Source organism: Protomyctophum bolini (genome assembly GCF_963924005.1).
Source record: "Protomyctophum bolini genome assembly, chromosome: 11".
Taxonomy (NCBI): domain Eukaryota; kingdom Metazoa; phylum Chordata; class Actinopteri; order Myctophiformes; family Myctophidae; genus Protomyctophum; species Protomyctophum bolini.
This window is the reverse complement of record NC_137872.1, coordinates 6,734,007-6,756,049: the sequence shown is the minus strand read 5'-3', so window position 1 is coordinate 6,756,049 and position 22,043 is coordinate 6,734,007. Positions and strand designations below refer to the sequence as shown.

Here is a 22,043-nt window from a genome sequence, read left to right as displayed (position 1 = left end):
CCTCCCGGGTTGGGCAGTGAGGCTGGCTGCTGGGCTGATGGCCCTAATCCCTACCTCCCTTCATCCCTCCCTCCCTCCCGGGTTGGCCAGTGAGGCAGGCTGGCTGGGCTGACCGCTCCAAGCCTCTTGTCTCCCTGCCAGCCATCCAGCCAGGCTCCCATGAAGGCAGCTGGCATGACTCTGCTTTTAACCTGAGCTGAGTGGCTCGGGGACACAGGAGGAACAGAGAGTGCACGTGTGTACCCAAATAAGCACACGCGTGCACGCACTCACACGCACACACACGCACCCTTACGTAACGATATGTGCAAACGCTCATGTTTAAACACACACTGACTGACAGTGCGTGTGACAAGACAGCAGCATGCACCGGCACTTCATTTCATCTTTTAATACTTTTCTTCTTTTTTTTGTGGAAAAATTGTCTCCGCTTGAAACTGTCGATATCAACATGCAAAGAAAAAGTCCTGATCCCTTCCTCTTCTTCTTCTTCCGAGCGAGTGATCCATGATGACGAGACGCGGCGCCAATCAGCCGAGAACCCGAAATATCCTCCTCACATTTCAGCCTCTAGTCTCGGCTGCGCTCTTCAAACGGAACGGATAAGCCCCTCAAAGCGTGTAGCAGCAAAGCTCTCGGCCATGCAACTCAGGTGTTCTTAAGCACATCAAAAGCCTATTTCTTTTAGCTATACAAAGTAGAAGCGCAGCATCGTCAGAACCCGAACGGACGGGACTGTGGGAGGAGAGGAGGTTGCAACCGAAAAACCACCACGTCGAGGCCATGATGGATTCCGAGAAAGCGAGGAGAGAGATGGGGGGGGGAGGGGAGGACATTCCACAGAAACCAAACATCGAAACAGAACTAGCACAGAAGGTCAGAGAGATTACAGTGGATTGGTGCAGCAGAGTTTCACAGAGACACAGAGGCCTCGTCTGAAGCGTCCGGAAAAAGCCCCGAAAATCTCTCGATCTGTCGAGTGTCTCAGAGGAACGGACGTGAACTCTCGATCCTTTAGAGAGAGAGAGAGAGAGTCGTCTGTTAAACGTCAGGCAGGTGAGCGTGATTTGACTACAACTGAATGTTATCGGTGAAGTCCGTAAACAAAGTCGATGCCCTGTGTGTGCAGTGCACGCGCACACGGAAAAAGTCCTTTCACGTTGCAACGGTGAAGACACCCCAAAAAACAGTCCTTTCACACCCCAACGGTGACGACACCCCAACGGTGACGGCACCCCAACGGTGACGACACCCCAACGGTGACGACAGCCTAGCGGCACCCCAACGGTGACGACACCCCAACGGTGACGACACATTGGCTACATAATTGTCAAAAACAAAACAAGAAAGTAAAATAATGGTAAATGATGCTAGACTTGTTTTTTTGTTTTTTTTTGTCATCGGCTTCCTGGCTTAAAAAAAAAAAAAATCCAAACTGAGATTGAGAGGAAACCGTTGCAGAATCGGATGCTAATTGACTGTCAGTCCAAAGAGAAACCTAACGTCAAGGTGACGTTTGGAAGACAGAGAGAGACACATCTGCAACAACATGACATTGGGGTGAAGATTTAGGAAAACTACGTTCTCGTGAAGTGTTTTATTCCCTTTGATTGTTTTCTTATTCCATGTGACGGATAAGGTCCATGAATCGGTACATTTCTTGTCAAAGACACTCTTACACGTCAGCAATATTCAAGATTCGTTTCTCATGAGGTTGTATCAACTGTTGCCGTCGTTCAAAAAACCTTTTTCATAACTTTTCGTGTTTTTTTTTTTCACATTCCCTTCGACGGATTTATAACGTTTTTCTTGTCACAGTCACTCTTCCGTCGGCAACATTCACGACGTCCGGGAAAAACTCTCCTTTTTAAAGCTCATATACATACTTCAGTTTTAGGTGCTAACGAGTCGAGGCCATCAAACTCGCGGTGATGTCCTTAAGCATTGGCCCCCGCCCTCCCTCCCGTGCCAGCAAAACCAAGGGGACCGCCCACCCAACTATCTAGACCAATCAGTGAACGAGGAGGTGATGGCCCCATGGAGTGAAAGGACCTGTCGTCGGACGAGTGACGTGTTGTTGTAGTTTTCTAACCTTTAGAAAACTATGCCGCGGTTATAAGCTATCGCCTCACACTGGGGTATGAATAGGTCATTTAGGAGTCGAAGGCGCGGTCTTTTAGGAGTGGAAGGCGCGGTCATTTAGGAGTCGAAGGCGCGGTCTTTTAGGAGTGGAAGGCGCGGTCATTTAGGAGTCGAAGTCGCGGTCTTTCCTAACCTTTAGAAAACTATGCCGCGGTGATAAGCTATCGCCTCACATTGGGGTATGAATAGGTCTTTTAGGAGTGGAAGGCGCGGTCTTTTAGGAGTGGAAGGCGTGGCCCATTTAGGAGTCGAAGGCGCGGTCCTCGCAGATCTCCAGCGCGGCCTTGGTGGCCCCGCCCATCACCTCCACGTTGGCGTCCACCCATGGGATGACGTTGCCGGGCATGTAGGCGGAGCAGTTGGCCATGCCCACGATGTCGGCGGGTCGCAGCACGCGGTCCCACACGTTGAAGTGGCTCAGCTCGCCCACGAACGCCTGCGTGGCGTCGAAACGACCGCCCACGATGTCCTGGTGGGAGAGAGAGAGACCGGCGAGGTGTGAGGTTACAAGTGTGAGGTTTGAGTTTGCTGTTAAATGGTAAATGGTGCATTTATATAGCGCCTTTATCCAAGACGCTTTACATATAGTGCATTACATTCGCCCATTCACACACACATTCATACACCGATTGCGGCGGAAGCCATGCAAGGTACCAACCAGCACATCGGGAGCAATTTTGGGTTCAGTGTCTTGCGCAAGGACACTTCGACATGTAGACAGGAGGATTCGAACCGCCGACCCACGGATCATTGGGGCGACCATACCTCCTGAGCCACAGCCGCCCCAGTGCTGAGTTCTACAGCAGAGGAGACTGGTCTGGTTTTGAGTTCTGTTTAACATCCAGGTTTCTCTGTTGTCTGTTGTTCACTGAAGCTTGTCTTGTCTGCACAGAACTTGATCCCACTGACTTATCACATGCACGCACGCACTGTAGGGAATTATACACATGCACGCACGTCGCACGCACGCACGCACCTCTCTCTCTCACCCATGCACGCAATCACATATCTCTCTTACTCAATCTGTCACAGACAGACAGACGGACGGACGGACGGACAGACGGACAGACTGGCTGACGGACAGGCAGACAGGCAGACAGGCAGGCAGACAGACAGACAGACCCACCTGTTCCTGACCCAAGATGAGCACCCCTCCAGGCTGTATGGGGTGCCAGGGAGCCAGGTTGTCCCCGGTGCCCAGCCTCTCTCCGTCCTGGTAGGCCTCCCAGAAGCCGTCCCGCGTGGTCCACGTGATGCAGATGTGATGCCAGCGGCCGTCACTCACCACCAGAGGCAGCTGGGCCACCTGGGGGGGGAATTAAAAGACTTCAGTGCACTGTGCCTACACATGTTGCGACCGCAAGTCGCAACATGTGTAGGCACAATGCAAGGAATAAATGCATTCGCCATGTATCCGAAGGAAGTCTGATCCAATCACTTTTAGATTTCTCCAGTTTAATCCTGAGTTTAAGTTTTGTAGTGTTCAAGATCTGATTTTAGGCATGTTTAAGCCTCCAGGAAAATCCGTGTTGAGGTTCTTAATCCACTGTTTTTCATTAAAACGTCTTTGTCCTACTGTCCAGTTAGGATTGTGTTGAAGTCCAGCGCATTTTAGAGCTTCAATGCCGTGCGCCATGAAATGTTGCACCAATCTTGTGGTTGTCTTTTTGGCATTGTTAATATTGTATCTGTGTCGTCCCAGCCTAGTACCTATTGTTTTACCTGTCTCTCCGACATATTGTAAACCACATTTTCACATGTGATTAAATAAATGCAGTTGCTGGTTCTGGTTGTTATTTGTTGTTTAATCTCTAAGACGCGTTTTGTGGTTCTATTGTACCCTCCACTGTACTGTACGGGCACAGCCAAAATCACCATACAGTTAATATGTGCGTGTGTGTTTGTGTGTGTGTGTGTGTGTGTGTGTTAGGTTGCGCACAGGTGGTGAAAAACAACCATGCTGTGTTCGTGCCCAGACCCACCCACCCAGCCAGCCAGCCAGCCACCCACCCACACAGCTCCATAGGGGAGTGGTTGCACCACTCAAATTATGTTTTTTTTTATGTTTTCATCCAAAATGAGTTAATAGCACAGGCAGAATCTTCACATGTCTGAAATAAATGTCAGAGCTGAAAATATGAAGTAAATGTAGCTAGGTGTAATGTTAGAGTCCACAGAAGTGAACCTTTCAAGCCTGTTTTCTCAACTCGCTGTTTCTCTGCAAGACATTACTCTATAAGCCATATCTCCAAAACTGGTGTGTCAAACTGAACAACCAATATGTTAATTTGAAAACAACATTTTAACAAATACTGTACACTTTTTGGAAAAAGTTCTTCCTCCTTATATTATAATAATACCTGATGATCATGTTTTAGGGTGGAAAGAAATGGTGGCACTCCAATGTTTAACGAGCAGAGAGGTGACGATCAGACAGTCCTGCTTTAACACCCAACGGATGGCTTAACGATGCCTCGTTAAGTTTATTACCCACAGGTGACATCATGACATCAATGCACGGAAAAACCTTCAAAGATCCGCGGGGAGCTCTCTCACTCTCTCTCTCTCTCTCTCTCTCTCTCTCTCTCTCTCTCTCTCTCTCTCTCTCTCTCTCTCTCTCTCTCTCTCTCTCCCCCCCTGCTTTGTTGTTCCATAAGATCAAAAGGAAAAATTAAAACATGACATCAGCATCCACAGAGGATGGGGGGGGGGGGGGGGGGGGGTTATGATTATAGAGTATACTGTAGGACTGCATGTGTTTTTCTTTAACCCATTTAGGCCTGACGTCGACATAATTAAAAGTATTCTGAAAGAGTATTATATTCAAAGATTTGTCCCACATTTATTTTTCAATAGCTAAAGTATAACATAATGCCTATAGTTAAAACACCAAAAGGGGTTCCCGTCCAGAATGGGTTAACTCATCCGTCACTAAACCATCGTCCCCTAAACCCTAAAGCCATAGTTTAGCAACCGTTGCTAAGGATGGCAAGCTTTCGTCACCTCATAGCTGTCAGTGTTATTTTAAATTGCTGTGCTGTTGTTGAACACACACACACACACAGCTTAACGTCAGGAAAGTTACACGACTGAGACCACCCAGGTGATGGTGATAATACCAATCACGTATAGTCGTACTGCGATGGACGTGTTTACACAGTCCATTTTAATGCTATAAAACGGGATTGCTGAAATCCAGTTCTTGTCAAACTCCTTGGTCAGAGCTCCTGGACAAATCCTGCTGTAATAATTTAATCTACGGCACTGTCCGTGGATCAGAACGCCAATGTTCCGTTCTAATTTGTGACATAACCAATAAGCATCTCGTTTGGAATATTAACGCTTCTAGAGAGAGATCAGACTTGACAGCACGAGGTATAGTAAGATTATACCTCCCGGTTCATCTGCTTGGCAATCTATGTGTAAAGCGCTTTGGATGAAAAGCACTGTATAAATTCACCATGTACCTCATGTCTGCGCTCGCCCGGTAGATAATTTAACATTTTGGCCATAAGGTGTATTTTCGACGCGAGGTGGGGGGGCTCAGAGTGCTCCCACTAGGGAAAGCCCAGGCTTTCAACTCCACACAACCGCCTTTGTATGGGCGAGGAGGAGAGAAAGTAGCTATACTTCTTATTTCCACTGAAGTCGACAGACTTTGCTGACTTGGAAGTCCCACAGCGTTAACCCATCTAGACCTCAGAAAGGATTCTGTCTTCTAAACCATGACAGTTTTCAGATAAACCTATGTGTGTCTATATCAGTGGTTCTCAAACTATTTCATTTCAAGGACCCCCAGAATGATATGTAATTGGCCCCACCCAGACCCCCAGCTGAAAACCTGTTGTTCCAGGGACCTCCCACCCCCAGAAGCAAAGACTTGAGTTAAAAGCGTTCACTGTGAAAGTGTACATATTCAAAGATTTGTGCCACATTTTCACGATTAAAAAACCCCCAGCAGAACTATATTCAAAGATTTGCACATATTTTCAAGAACTTTCTAAAATAGCAGCTCTGCGAGCTTGTAGAGCTGCTATTTTTCAACACCTAAAGTTTTAAATAATGGTTAAAAAGTGGTTAAAAGCTATATGAGGCGACACAGATGTGTTTCCCATCCGAAATGATTTAAGGAGAAGTCCTTCTAACGCTCCGGAGCAGAGCAACAGTACCACACAGCCCTGAAGCACAGGATCAGCGACTAAAGGCTGACGCACGCACGGCGCACGCACGCACGGCGCACGCATGCACGCAAGTACACACGCATGCACACACGCATGCACACACGCACGCACACACGCACACACGCACACACACACACACACACACACACACACACACACTTCAAAAGAAGTCACTGTGGGTTTTCTCTTTCCTTCGTTCCCCCCAGCTTTGCCGAAACCGACTAAAGTTCTGCTGTGCAGTACGCGATGGTTTGATCCTCATCTAACCTCGCACACATACAAGCAGTGAAGCCTGTGTGTGTGTGTGTGTGTGTGTGTGTGTGTGTGTGTGTGTGTGTGTGTGTGTGTGTGTGTGTGTGTGTGCAGTGCAGACAGCACAGCAGCCGCCTGATCAATGGAAGCTTTTTGATGCTCAGAGGAGCCGCCCCAAAAAAGGAGAAAAAAGAGAGTAGAATGAAATATTTACTACAGGTAGTTCTTCTGACCAAGCAATTGGTTTAAATAATTAATCACATTAGAAATATCATCAGTTGTGCTGTTAAGCACCCTGGGCAAGACCTACGACGAAAAGACTATCATCCGAAGTTGCGGGATTTTAGAGGAAGTATCGCCCAAGGAAATTACGTTGATGCTTTGAAATCAGTTTACATTCTCCAAGAATGAAACGAGTGTTGTGATTGGTCGGGAAAATATCGTATCCGGGGGAAATACATCTGACGGATGTTCCGGAAGATACATCCGCCGATAGCTTCTTTGTGATCGACCAGGCTTTTCTTTTGGCAGATAAGTAAGCCTGGGACCGAGGCAATAGCTGTTAAGTGATTCGTTTTGTCAGAGCAGCAGCATTATTGACTTATAGGATTGGGACACAAAGGGCAGGTCTAAGCTGCTGTACTTTAACATCAGTTATTATAGGAATGGAACACAAAGGGCAGGTCTACGTTGCTGTACTTTAACATCAGTTACATTACGGTGGTACTTGGAGAGGTGGTAAAGTATAAAAAGGTTGGGAACCAATGGTCTAGGAGACGATACAGCAGCAGTCCTGTCTTTGTCTGGCGTAGCGGTCGGTCCGGGACCGGGCATCTATAGGCTACAATGCAGCCAGGCAGTGTGTCGCGGGTTCGAGTCCCGATCCAGACGGCCTTTTGCTGCGTTGCCACTCCCCCTCAGACTGCATCGGACGTCCACTAGGCCTATAGGCTATTAACCCCACTGGTACAATAATAGATCAATGAACTGCTCTAAACATACTGTATATAGACCTGTAGGAGACCTCAGACTGCATCGGACGTCCACTAGGCCTATAGGCTATTAACCCCACTGGTACAATAATAGATCAATGAACTGCTATAAACATACTGTATATAGACCTGTAGGAGACCTCAGACTGCATCGGACGTCCACTAGGCCTACAGGCTATTAACCCCACTGGTACAATAATAGATCAATGAACTGCTATAAACATACTGTATATAGACCTGTAGGAGACGTCCACTAGGCCTATAGGCTATAGTAACCCCACTGGTACACAGGAGGATCAATGAGCTGCTACACATCCTGCATCATGTATAACCTCAGACTGCATCGGACGTCCACCAGGGAAATTAAAGGATCAACTCGTGCAGCGAGTACGTGATCAGCATGGACAGACAGTGACCTGTGAAGTGACACATGTCTACCGAGCTTTTCAATTAATGCTGAAAGTTCAAAGCATATACGTTGTTTAGCATGAATAGATCATATGTGACTTGCAGCTCCAGCAAAATGTGCCTCAACTCGCCAGAATAAAATGGTCGAAATGGTCGAAATGAAATTGTTTTTATTTATTTATGTGATTTTCGTTCTTTTTCATATTAACACAGTTTGAATGTTGAAGAAGGTTTTCGTTCCAACAGATTAATTCATTTGGGCAAATTAAATGTATACACTTATCAGTCAAAGTGTGATTGTTTTTTTTTGGGGAATCTAACGCAGTTCGGGGGGGGGGGGGGGGGGGGGGGGGGGGGGGGCGGAGAAGGGGGCTAGTAACTCTAGTGCAACAGCGCGTCTGGTCCATGCATTGAATGGAGGAGCAGATGATGACGTTCTGAATGATTTCATTATGGCTTTTATATACACGGCCCTGAGTGTCGGTCGGAGGATGAATTATATACAGTAAATCGACAGAATATGACTGCAAACCAACGTGATCAATGGACACGTCAAGATGCGTTCCAGTTCCACGCAGCAGCATGTTTGCACTCGTGCACGCACGCACGCACGCACACACGCACGCACTGCATCGCGTCACGACGTACATCAGCTATTTTTTACACTGGGGGGAGAAAGTACACTGGAAGTGTGGAAGGCACGTTACGTCACGCTGCCACTCAAGTGATTACTAGCCAATCACAGCGCATCTTTTCCGGGACTTATACAGACCAAACATGCGCTCTGTGACGCACGCTCATGCTTCCACGGGGGGGCGGGGCTTCGCAAGGAATCTCGGGAAAGTTTTGCCCTCCCTTGAGCACATACGCTCCAGAGCCGGAGAGGGCGTCTATACGTTTATATGTCTGTGGGGAGGAGAGCAGAAGACACCCAGGGAGGAGAGCAGAAGACACCCATGGAGGAGAGCAGAAGACACCCAGGGAGCAAGCTTGTCTCGTCAAACCATGTGACTCCCATTGGAAATGCATTGCGAGCTGTGCGACACACAGAAGACACACAGGTGTATAAACCCCGCAGTAGAACGACCCCTACATGTATACTATTTGCCTCTGAGATGCAGTACCTATGTTCCCTCAGCCCTATGTTCCCTCGGGTCCGCGTCAATATGCCGACGGTCCGATCGACAACCTACCTCAAACCCTCACCCTAACCCTAACCTCCCCCGGGGCAGACACCTAAACCTAACCACCCACCCACCCTCTCCCGACCCCCAGCACACCTCGGACCAATGCTCCTTCTGAGGGAACATAGGGCTGAGGGAACATAGGTATGACCCCTGGAGTAGCAGTCAAAGCATTGGACGTTGAAATGACTCAAGTAAAGTTATAGCCTATACTTTATATATACCCGTGCAGGGTGAAAACCAACCAGGCAGACTCCAGACCTCGCTTCAAATCTGTACAAACACCTCTCATCAGAACACCCCGTGTGCGTGCGCCGATCAAAGCCTCCCTAAAAACCACCCTCAACCTCTAAAACAACCACAAACACCTCTCATCAAAACACCCCTCAACCTCTAAAACAACCACAAACACCTCTCATCAAAACACTCGAGAATGTCCCGATCAAAGCCTTCCTCTAAAACAACCTCGTCAGACTCTCTCTTCTCTCTCACTCTCTCTCAATTCCCTCTTTCTGCCATTTAGTTGTTATAGCCTTCTAGAACACTAAATGCTTTTCACCCAGACAATTATATTTGTTGTGATTTTCATAATGTTTCTGATGTCTGAGGTGGGCGGGTCTTTCAGTACCTTCATGATGCTCAGTGACATCATAATGTTTCTGATGTCAGAGGTGGGCGGGTCTTTCAGTACCTTCATGATGCTCAGAGACATCATAATGTTTCTGATGTCTGAGGTGGGCGGGTCTTTCAGTACCTTCATGATGCTCAGAGACATCATAATGTTTCTGATGTCTGAGGTGGGCGGGTCTTTCAGTACCTTCATGATGCTCAGTGACATCATAATGTTTCTGATGTCTGAGGTGGGCGGGTCTTTCAGTACCTTCATGATGCTCAGTGACATCATAATGTTGCTGATGTCTGACTTAGAGTATAATATAGAGACGGCATCCGGAGGAAACCCTGAGGCGAAATGGACAATTGCAGCGCTGGCCCAAACACATGAACGCGCTGGTCTGTTGACTGTCATTGATGACACGTGAACACTGTTTCATACGTGAACGCGTGCAATGATAGTCAACAGCAGCGCGTTCATGTGTTTGCGGGACCAATCCATCCCAGAATGCGGATGTGAGGAGAAATCTGCTGCGGTCTCTATTATTAGATACAGTGACATCATAGAAGGTAGGTTTTTTCCCTGCCCACATCCCTGTTATTTTCTACAGGAAGGTGTTCGGGTGAATTTCACCCGTTATAGTGATATTTGGACCAGTGAAAAAAACAATTGTATCTATCTTTTTGTGAAATGTCACGTTGAAATAATGGTAATATATTCAGGTTTTTCGACAAAAAGTTGAGTTTAGAGTTCTAGGGAGAAAATATTCTCTTTTAAAATAAGTTGATTCTTCTACTGTGCTTTCTGCTCGGACGCCTGCGGTGTGATGGTGATTGGTGTGATGATGTTTGTGTTGCATCAGTACACTATGGATGTATAATAGGTGACACTTGCTTTATTAGCAGACAGAGCACACATCCCTCATATCTATCCCTCTGGATAAATATGTTAACTTAGTTGTTAATCCAATTTGAGCGGGAACCCCCATTGGTGTTTAAAGCATTATGTTATAGGCTACATTATAGCTATAGAAAAATAGCAGATCTACAAGCTCGTAGCGCGGCACTCGGCGTTAACTTGTATAGGTCTGCTATTTTTGAAAGATCGTGGAAATGTGCCTCAAATCTTTGAATATATATTATTACAGAGTGGACGTTTTAACTCAAATTGTTGCTTCTGGGGGGTTCCTGGAACAACATATGTTCAGGCGGGGGTCGGCGGCCAATTACATACATTTTTGGGGGTCCTTGACATGAAAATGTTTGTGAACGACTGACATAGAAACATGGGGTTTTTCAAGAAAACTGTCAGGATTTAGAAGACATTTTGTAGAATCGTTGTCAGGTCTAAATGGGTTAAAGTTTCAGGCTATAATAACAAGACATCAGGTACAACTACACGGCGACGAGAAACTGCAGCGGTCACATAATCAATCAATCACACACCGTGGCAAGAAACAATTATATACAGTACAGCGCACGCACGTGCGCACACACACGCACACGCACACGCATACACACACGCACATGCACACGCATACACACACACACACACACACACACACACACACACACACACACACACACACAGGGATTGGAACCGCCGACCCACTGATCATTGCATGGACGACCTATGACCGACCGACCGACAGACCGACAGACAGACAGACAGACAGACAGACAGACAGACAGACAGACAGACAGACAGACAGACAGACAGACAGACAGACAGACAGACAGACAGACAGACAGACAGACAGACAGACAGACAGACAGACAGACAGACAGACAGACAGACAGACAGACAGACAGACAGACAGACAGACAGACAGACAGACAGGATCATCAGTAAACACAGAACCAGTCATAAGTCTAACAGCAGAAAAGCCAAAGATAAATCAATACTCTGTACATTTAAACAATAATCACTACAGGATGCATCAGGTCATTAGTGATCATCTGTCTCAGTCTAAAATAAACGTTTGGTCTTTGCATTAAGAGCCCGCAAGGTCTTCGGGGCTGGAGGGCAAGTGGAAACAGTATTGGCTCCGTCGTGACTCGTTCCAAATCATCAGATACCGTAACTAAAAATGAAACTTTGCCCGACAATGATTGATGACTTACAACAAACACGCACGGGATGGATTTACCCCTTTTGGTGTTTTAAGCATTTATACTTTAGCTGTTGAAAAATAGCAGATCTGCATCTGAAGCTTGCATATCTGTTATTTTCAAAACATCGTGACAAATGTGGCGGGAATCTATTATATATTCTTTCAGAGCGTACGTTTTTTTGCTTCTGGGAGATCCCACAACACTTTACAAACATATGGTTTTTCAGAAAACTGTTAGGATTTCTTTTTAATCGGCCTCCGGTTTACTTGCATTAACCCATTCTGAACGGGAACCCGTTTTGGTGTTCAGCATCATGTTATGCTTTAGCTATTGAAAAACAGCAGATCTACAAGCTCATAGCGCGCCACCGAGTGGCGCGCTACGAGCTTGTAGGTCTGCTATTTTTGAAAAATCGAAGAACGACTGACATTTTTTAGAATCTGATCTCAGGTCAGAATGGGTTAATCAGACCAGTGTGTGTCCAGTGGAAACCTCGCATGAATCTGATCTCAGGTCAGAATGGGTTAAACCGTGGTCAGACTCGTATAGCTGCTGGGCAGGAAGGCTACAGCACAGCGCTCTCCTTCAAAGCTATAAATGCATGCAAAGAAAAAACTAAAACCCTGCAGTGAAATCAATAGCGAGAGATGTGTTGTCTATTATGTATGCATAGCTGTTGTGAAATGCATCAATAAAAAATAATCCCCGCATCAATCCAGCTAAGACATTATTCAGAGGTTTTTCCACGCACAGCGGGTGCCATACTTCTTTTCCTCCGTGCTGTGAATCTGCAGACGCAGTGCATTTCAAACGCGCTAATCCTAGTGGGAGATTGTTTTAGCTTGTCATCTTTGTGAAAAATCTACATCTGGGAGATTTACAAAAGAATTATGCAGCCGACGCTATACGCCGAGAGAACAAACACAAGAAGAGTTCAACGCGGAGACTTTCCGTCAGTGCTGGAAGAACTATACTTTAATCCATTCTGGACGGGAACCCCTTTTGGCGTTTTAAGCATGGTTGTGCTTTAGCTGTTGAAAAATAGCAGATCTACAAGCTCATAGCACGGCACCGAGTGCCGCACTATGAGCTTGTAGATCTGCTATTTTTTTTCTTTTTATCGTGAAAATGTGTTGCAAATCTTTGAATATATATTCTTTCAGAACGGACGTTTTTAACTCAAATATTTGCTTCTGGGGGGTTCCTGGAACAACACATTTTCAGATGGGTCGGCGGCCAATTATATTATTTTTGTGGGTCCTTGACATGACATGACTGACAGGAAAACTGTCAGGATTTAGAAGACATTTGTATAATCGTCCTCAGGTCTAAATGGGTTAAGATGGTTTTTACTTTTACCTAATATGTAAAGGTAGCAAGGGGTGACAGGCAGCAGTGTCTCAGGGATAGAGCGGCCGGATGGGAACCGAGCAAGGTTCCCGGTTCGATCCCTGTGCGCTCCCCCAGAGTTCGAAGTGTCCTTGAGCAAGACTCTGAACCACTAATTGCTCCTGATGTGCAGGTTGGTGACTTGCAGGGTTTCCTCCGCCATCGGTGTATGAATGTGCGTGCGTGCGTGCGTGCGTGCGTGCGTGCGTGCGTGCGTGCGTGCGTGCGTGCGTGCGTGCGTGCGTGCGTGCGTGCGTGCGTGCGTGCGTGTATAATGCACAATCGATGTATGGTGCCTTGGATAAAGGCGCTATGTAAATCTACCATTTACCAACAGCACTACAGAGACAAACGTTACAAGTGCAAACGTCCCGTAGTAAAAGCATATTATCGTCATCATCAAATGCAGGTAATCGAAGAACCACAAGTAGAAACAATCATTCATTATGCAGAATGCATAATATATATAATTATGCAAATTCCTTTCAGAAATAGCACATATCTGCTTCATGTGTGACGCACTGCATGTGAGCTTGCACATTTTCTATTTTTGCTACAATGCGTGAAAAGAGGAGTTAACGGGCACTTGGGCACTGGATTTGCACCGTAAACCTCAAGTTCAGCAGGCATATACAGTAATATACAGGTGTGATGGTACATTACGGGAGCTTAGCGGAGTTTGTTGGAAAGTTTAACGGGAGTTTCCTGTAATATACACATCCGTATTCTATGCTTTTTGCACAGTTATATAGACAAAGTAGAACAGACTGTAGTAGGGCCCAGTGGGTTCATGTATGTTTTGTAACAGTAATCTGAGTTTTGAAACGTGCTATATAAATAAAGTGGGATTGGATTGGATTGTTTATTATACTACATTCTGTAATCATTCTGCAGAATTGATACTTGTATTTAAGTACAAAATGTGAGTACGTCCAGCGCAGATCGCTGACAATGAGACGCCAACGAGGAACAGTTTGGAACAATATGGGAAATCGAGTCGACTTCCGACTGAAACCAAAACCATCTGAAAAGACAAACGGAGACTGTTCGTTGTTCAGTTTTTGGATTCAAGGAGATCTCTTGCTCCTCGTGTGGTGTGGACCATTGTTTATAATCCATTTATGATGCGTAGTATAAGCTAAAACTAAACAATGATACAATATACATGGTTGGTATTGACAACACTGGACGTAATGAAATACAGTACAAACTGTGCTGCGCCTCTTTCTCTCTCTTGCTTCCAAGACTCGCAGGTCACATGCAAATCAGCCCAGGTTCACAAGCTTTTCGAGCAGTGAAATAGAAGGGTTTTTTCTTTGTTTTCTTGTGCACAGATGCAAAAATAATGATAATAAAGAAAATAATGCAATTTTCACTAATTTAGCAAAGTCGCCATACGGGAGCTGGTGTGAACGCCGCTACAAATCAAGGGGCCGTCTGTCATTAATTTAATCGTCTCTCTGTCTCTCTCCCCCTCTCATGTCTTACCCATGTCTCTCTCTCTGTCTCTCTGTGTCTCTCTCTTTCATGTCTTCCCCATGTCTCTCTCTCTGTGTCTCTCTCTCTCATATCTTCCCCATGTCTCTCTCTCTGTGTCTCTGTGTCTCTCTCCGTCTCTCTGTCTTCCCTGCATGTCTCTCTCTCTGTCTCTCTGTGTCTCTCTCTCTCATGTCTTCCCCATGTCTCTCTCTCTGTGTCTCTCTGTGTCTCTCTCTCTCATGTCTTCCCCATGTCTCTCTCTCTGTCTCTCTGTGTCTCTCTTTCTCATGTCTTCCCCATGTCTCTCTCTCTGTGTCTCTCTGTGTCTCTCTCTCTCATGTCTTCCCCATGTCTCTCTCTCTGTCTCTCTGTGTCTCTCTCTCTCATGTCTTCCCCATGTCTCTCTCTCTGTGTCTCTCTCTCTCATATCTTCCCCATGTCTCTCTCTCTGTGTCTCTCTGTGTCTCTCTCTCTCATGTCTTCCCCGTGTCTCTCTCTCTCATGTCTTCCCCGTGTCTCTCTCTCTCATGTCTTCCCCATGTCTCTCTCTCTGTGTTTCTCTGTGTCTCTCTGTGTCTCTCTCTCTCATGTCTTCCCCATGTCTCTCTCTCTGTGTCTCTCTGTGTCTCTCTCTCTCTCATGTCTTCCCCATGTCTCTCTCTCTGTGTTTCTCTGTGTCTCTCTGTGTCTCTCTCTCACATCCATCCATGTGACCGATATGAACAACGGAGCCCCAGTGAGACTCGTTACAGGATGCCCTCGAGCACATGATTCATTATCCATGCATGGATGTCATGTGTGTTTGTGTGCAACATACATGATTAATATCTCTCTCTCTCTCTCTCTCTCTCTCTCATCAGTCCAGAGTTAATGAGGAACATGTTTATGTGGTGGAAACATGTCAGCGAAACATGTTTAATTACACAGAGGGTGTGTTTTACGGCGATCGTTGGCACGCCAGCGATGCGTTCAGGAACGAGACTTTGGCCGAGTTCCGCCAGCGCCTCTGAAGTGCCAAACGTCACGGTAGAGCACAGCCTCGAGTGGAATGTTGTGATTATACAACAGTTATTTAACCTAAAAATAAACAGCATGGGAAACAAAACAAAAAAACACATCAACTCATTGTACCGTACTGAGAACTTCACATGTCCTGCTATTGGTAATTCAGTAGATTGTCAGTAACAGAACAGATCAGTAGATTGGCATATTGTCAGAAACAGAACAGGTCAGTAGATTGTCATATTGTCAGAAACAGAACAGGTCAGTAGATTGTCAGAAACAGAACAGGTCAGTAGATTGTCAGAAACAGAACAGGTCAGTAGATTGTCACATTGTCAGAAACAGAACAGGTCAGTAGATTGCCATATTGTCAGAAACAGAACAGGTCAGTAGATTGTCAGAAACAGAACAGGTCAGTAGATTGTCATATTGTCAGAAACAGAACAGGTCAGTAGATTGTCAGAAACAGAACAGGTCAGTAGATTGTCAGAAACAGAACAGGTCAGTAGATTGTCAGAAACAGAACAGGTCAGTAGATTGTCAGAAACAGAACAGGTCAGTAGATTGTCAGAAACAGAACAGGTCAGTAGATTGTCAGAAACAGAACAGGTCAGTAGATTGTCAGAAACAGAACAGGTCAGTAGATTGTCAGAAACAGAACAGTTCAGTAGATTGTCAGAAACAGAACAGGTCAGTAGATTGTCAGAAACAGAACAGGTCAGTAGATTGTCAGAAACAGAACAGGTCAGTAGATTGTCAGAAACAGAACAGTTCAGTAGATTGTCAGAAACAGAACAGGTCAGTAGATTGTCAGAAACAGAACAGGTCAGTAGATTGTCAGAAACAGAACAGGTCAGTAGATTGTCAGAAACAGAACAGGTCAGTAGATTGTCAGAAACAGAACAGGTCAGTAGATTGTCAGAAACAGAACAGGTCAGTAGATTGTCAGAAACAGAACAGGTCAGTAGATTGTCAGTAACAGAACAGGTCAGTAGATTGTCAGAAACAGAACAGGTCATAGAAACATGCTACACATGCTACTTAAAGCAAAAGGAAAGTTTTACATTTTTGACATTTTTGCCTGCCATAGGATGTTAATGGTAGGGTCACAAGAAATTCCCCAATAGTCACAGCCGGTCAGCAAGTGGATTCATGAATATATGTATATAGACAATATTTTAGGCCAATAAAAAAGACTATTATACCAAATTTCCCCCCCGTCCACCTCGACTGCCGGAGTATGAATAGATAGAGTTTCTCTGCTGCTTATTTTCAGTAGCAAAGCAGTAGAATCAACATTAAGGCTAATCAGATTCAGAGAATAAAACCGTCAGGGAGAACACTACACTTTCTGAAAACCTTGAGGAAAAGATGATGGAAAACATGAAGAGCTGGAATGACACACATCTGTAACTATAAGATATTCTATCAATACGCCAGCGGGAGGAAAGTTTGGATCTGACGCAGTGTCGACCTTTGCTATTTCCCAGGGCTACAGTAGCTGCCGTCTCAATCAATAAAGGTGTATCTGTATCTACCCTGCCATGTTGACTATCTGACCCACTGTTCTCTCTCTCTTTCTCTAATCTCAGTTTACACCTAGAAAAGTGCAGCTTTAACTGCAAACATTGTCACGTACTTTTATTTGTTTTATCACTTTTGTACACCTGTAAATAAAGCTCCTGTCCTCTCCTGTCTCAGGGGAAATTCACATGAAATAAATGCTTAAACATGTAGCTACTAGCTAGGTGTAATGATAGAGACCACAGAAGACATGTAAATATGAAATAAATGCTTAAACATGTAGCTACTAGCTAGGTGTAATGATAGAGACCACAGGAGACATGTAAATATGAAATAAATGCTTAAACATGTAGCTACTAGCTAGGTGTAATGATAGAGACCACAGAAGACATGTAAATATGAAATAAATGCTTAAACATGTAGCTAGGTGTAATGTTAAAGTCCACAGGAGACATGTAAATATGAAATACATGCTTAAACATGTAGCTAGGTGTAATGTTAGAGTCCACAGAAGTGAACCTTTCAACTCACTGTTTCTCTGCAAGACATTACTCTATAAGCCACATCTCCAAAACTGGTGGGTCAAACTGAACAACCAATATGTCAATTTGAAGCTACAGAATGATTCCCTGCTTTGATGACATGGGGGAAAAAAATCTATGACAGCCTCGGTCAGAAAAAGGGTCACAAATGTATCTAAGACTGAAGGCGTTAATCCACATTTACAAATCAATTAGTAACAAAAGTTTACAAATAACTGTAGCCGAGAAAAAGCACAATTATTTTCCTCTGAAATGGTCTGGAGTAGAAGAAAAAGTACAACAAAATTGGAAATACTCCAGTAAAGTAAAACATAAAAGAAAAAGGTTTTTTTCCCACGCAGAAGCGTGAAAAATCAAATCACATTTAAGTGAGGCTGAATGGACAAAGTGACATTTTCTTTCTGATGGATGACTTTTGTTGTTTGTAAAAAAAACTATTTCCCGGCCCTGCCGTCCGTATAAACACAAAACTTGCGTCATCTGTATACTAATCTCTCCAGACAGATTCTGCTAACTGCAACCTGTCAGCAACACTGCCTTAAGTCATTTACTGACAGAAAATACATGAATAATTCAGGCCCTGCCAGGAATTTTTAGTTTTTTTTACCTTTGAAGTATTGACAGCATAACCAGTACAATCGTCCCCCGATCGTTTGGAAACACGGCGGTTTTCTCTTTTCTCTTTTCTCTGATCTTCCACATATATTCATTCTTCTGTCAGCGCGGCCATGCATGTGTTCCTGAACCCATTTCGGGCGGGAACCCCTTTGTGTTTTAACCATTATTATAAACTTTAGCTATTGAAAAATAGCAGATCTACAAGCAACTTATAGGTCTGCTATTTTTTAAACATCGTGAAAGCGCGGCGCAAATCTTTGAATATGTATATTCTTTCAGAGCGAATGTTTTTTACTCAAATCTTTGCTTCTGAAAACGGGCTGACAACGGGTATTATTAGGTTCCCAAGTTGCATCGTTCTTTATAGGCCGGTGGCCGACGGGCACGTACAGGTCTAGTCCTTTAAACATGTGATGCTGTTGTTGGTAGTAATAAACACAGATGCACCCGGGATGTGGTCTATATGGCTATCCATTTTCTCTTATATTTACAGTATGCATGGTTTCCCAGATCGTCACACAAACACAACCATCTCAAAACGAAATGTGATTTCCTGGTAAACTGTGTTAATCAGAGCCAAAGGGCAACACACCGAAGGGGGCCACAAAACGCACTGCGAGTAGGGAAACACGCTCATAATATCGAGCGGCCATGTGTGCATCATCGCAAACGGCGTAAATAGCCGATCTAAATGAGGAAACACACGTCAGGAGGAAGGGGGGCAACACAAATATCCTACGAGTAGGGCAACCACATGGTCAGCTATACGTCCCTGCATGTGATGCTGTTGTTAGTAGTAATAAACACAGATACATCATTTAAACATGTGATGCTGTTGTTAGTAGTAATAAACACGGATGCATCCTTTAAACATGTGATGCTGTTGTTAGTAGTAATAAACACAGATGCATCTAACAATAAATGGGCCACGTCTCTGTCTGCGCATGCGTGCGCGCGCATGTGTGTGTGTGTGTGTGTGTGTGTGTGTGTGTGTGTGTGTGTCTGTATATTCTCCCCTTCTCCGCTCCCTCCACTGACTCCCGGTCGCTGCCCGCACATAATACAAAACTCTGATGCTGGCATTCAAAGCAACCAAAGGCATGGCTCCCCCATATCTTGCAAGCATGATTGAACCCTACAAACCCTCCTGCGCACTCAGATCAGCCAACGCAGGAAAGCTGGAAGTAGCCTCACTAAAAACGCCGGGACACCGCTCCACACGTCCCAAACTCTTCTCCCTTCTGGCCCCAAGACTGTGGAATGCAATCAGAACTGCAGCATCACTCCCAATCTTCTGCCGCAGTCTGAAAACCCACCCAGACTTATAGATAGCATTTGAAACAGACTTATAGCATGTCATGTACATCATGTCATGTCCCCTCACCTGTGCAATTTCCAGCCAATTGATTGCCATGGCAACCCCACACCTGACAATTGATTTAACCATTCCACTTTTCACAGTCAGTTTGCCCTCTTCAGACACAGGCAGACTGGATCTCCATATGGGACACAGACAGACAGTTAAAACGGGTTGACAACGGGTATTATTAGGTTCCCAAGTTGCATCGTTCTCAAGTAGGCCGGTGGCCGACGGGCACGTACAGGTCTAGTCCTTTAAACATGTGATGCTGTTGTTGGTAGTAATAAACACAGATGCACCCGGGATGTGGTCTATATGGCTATCCATTTTCTCTTATATTTACAGTATGCATGGTTTCCCAGATCGTCTGTATACGAACACAACCATCTCAAACCGCTCTCTTCCTTTGAAGTGAAAAAATGAAGTGAAATTAGCCCCCACCCCCCCGTGGTTCCGTTTCACTTTGAATGTCCCGGCAGATTGCACAGGCATTTGTTGAGCAGATACAATAATACTTAACGATTGCGTGACTTGTTGTGTTGTACAACAGAAAAGACAACCTCAGAAGTCACATGCTGCTCTGTGAGCTGTGTTAGCCCATTTAGACCTGTGGACAATTCTACCAAAGTCTTCTAAATCCTGACAGTTTTCTGAAAAGCCCATGTTTCTATGTCAGGCATTTTCACGTCAAGGACCCCCAAAGTTACTGTAATTGGCCACTGACCCCCATCTGAAAATATGTTGTTCCATGCAGGCACCCCCCAGAAGCAAAGATTTGAGTTAAAAACGTTTGCTCTGAAAGAATATATATTCAAAGATTTGCACCACATTTTCACAATTTATCAAAAAAATAGCAGATCTACAAGCTCATAGCGCGGCACCGAGTGCCGCGCTATGAGCTTGTAGATCTGCTATTTTTCAATAGCTAAAGTATAAAACACCAAAAGGGGTTCCCACCGTCCAGAATGGGTTAGTGTATAAGATGTAATTTGGGTCAGGGACATTAAATGTTTATGAGCTGCATGCGAATCCAGTTAATATTGAAAAGAAGCAACGCTCTCTCTATGGCCTGTTGTTACTGTAATGTAAACAACTAATACCAGTTCCTACACCATAGCAGAATGATTACAATTAATTAATGTCATTGATGTTATAGATTTTACTCATCTTATAATTTAAATGTCTCTTTTCTACCACCATAATAATCAGTCGAATGAGTCATAATTACAAAGTTTTAACTCCAATCTATTTTATATCTATAAATGCACCAATTATCTGTCTTTGTATAATCCACGTAACTCGAGGACCGTTCGCTCCACCGACGTCCAATTCGACACACGCGTTCCTCACCACCGCAGGGCCGGTGTCCAGTCGGTCCGACCCACGGTAGTCCAGACGCGCCCCAAAAAGGCCTCTCTCTGCCCGGGCTCTGGACAGCTAGGGCCTCTGCCTCTATATGGAGCTGGCCTGTTCTGACATCATTCTGACGTCTGCATAAAGACTCCATATTTGGGCATGCCTGACAAAAAACTCCATATGTGGGCATAAAAGGGACACTGACATAATATCTGGGAGGAGCATGCATTTCCAACTTGCATCGTTCCAAGCAGGCCAGTGACCAACATGGCACTAGAAGAATGAGAAGTGATTTCCTGTCTGTAAACCTGTGTTGTTTTTGGCAGCAAATTTTGATTTTAGTTTTAGTCATAGTCTCTTGAATAGTTTTAATTTAGTTTTAGTCACATTTTTGTCCCCTGCAATGTTTTAGTCGACTAAATCTACAGTTGATTTAGTCGACTAAAATGTAATTTGGCGGGCCTTGATGACGTCGTAATGACTGTGAGCTTGTATATCGGCTATTTTCAGCATGCAACTAATTGTAAAATGACATATACTGGATCTCTTGCCCACCAGTCCCTTCCTAACATCTAACGTCTATATATAATATAACGTCTAGTTTTAATTTGTCGACGTTTTCGTCAGTGAAAAAAGGTAGTCGACGAAATCAACATAACTGCTGTAAACCAGCTGTTCTCGAGGTGCCTTTTTCAGCAAGGCCTGAAACAACGTCTGCATTAGAACACAGCTTGTTAGTTTGGTTGTACTCTTATACTGTTGGCTATAATTAACACATTTCTGAAAACGTGTTTGGACATGCAATGTTTCCGTCAGACCAGATAGTGTAATGTGCCGCCACTGCCTGCCTGTTTGGTTTCTTTATGTTTTGTGTTGGGTACTGCGGA

The 22,043-nt window shown here is 44.9% G+C and overlaps 1 protein-coding gene across 1 annotated transcript in view; it reads right to left on the bottom strand.

Moving 5' to 3' along the window:
* Nucleotides 1-2,383: 2,383 nt before the first annotated feature.
* Nucleotides 2,384-22,043, bottom strand: part of LOC308324440 (neuronal pentraxin-2-like) — a gene marked incomplete at both ends in the record, with an annotated part of 45,307 nt that continues 25,647 nt past the window's right edge. The window contains 2 exon segments of the mRNA XM_080776486.1: nt 2,384-2,611; nt 3,269-3,448. Coding sequence (XP_080632612.1) covers nt 2,384-2,611; nt 3,269-3,448 — 408 coding nt within the window.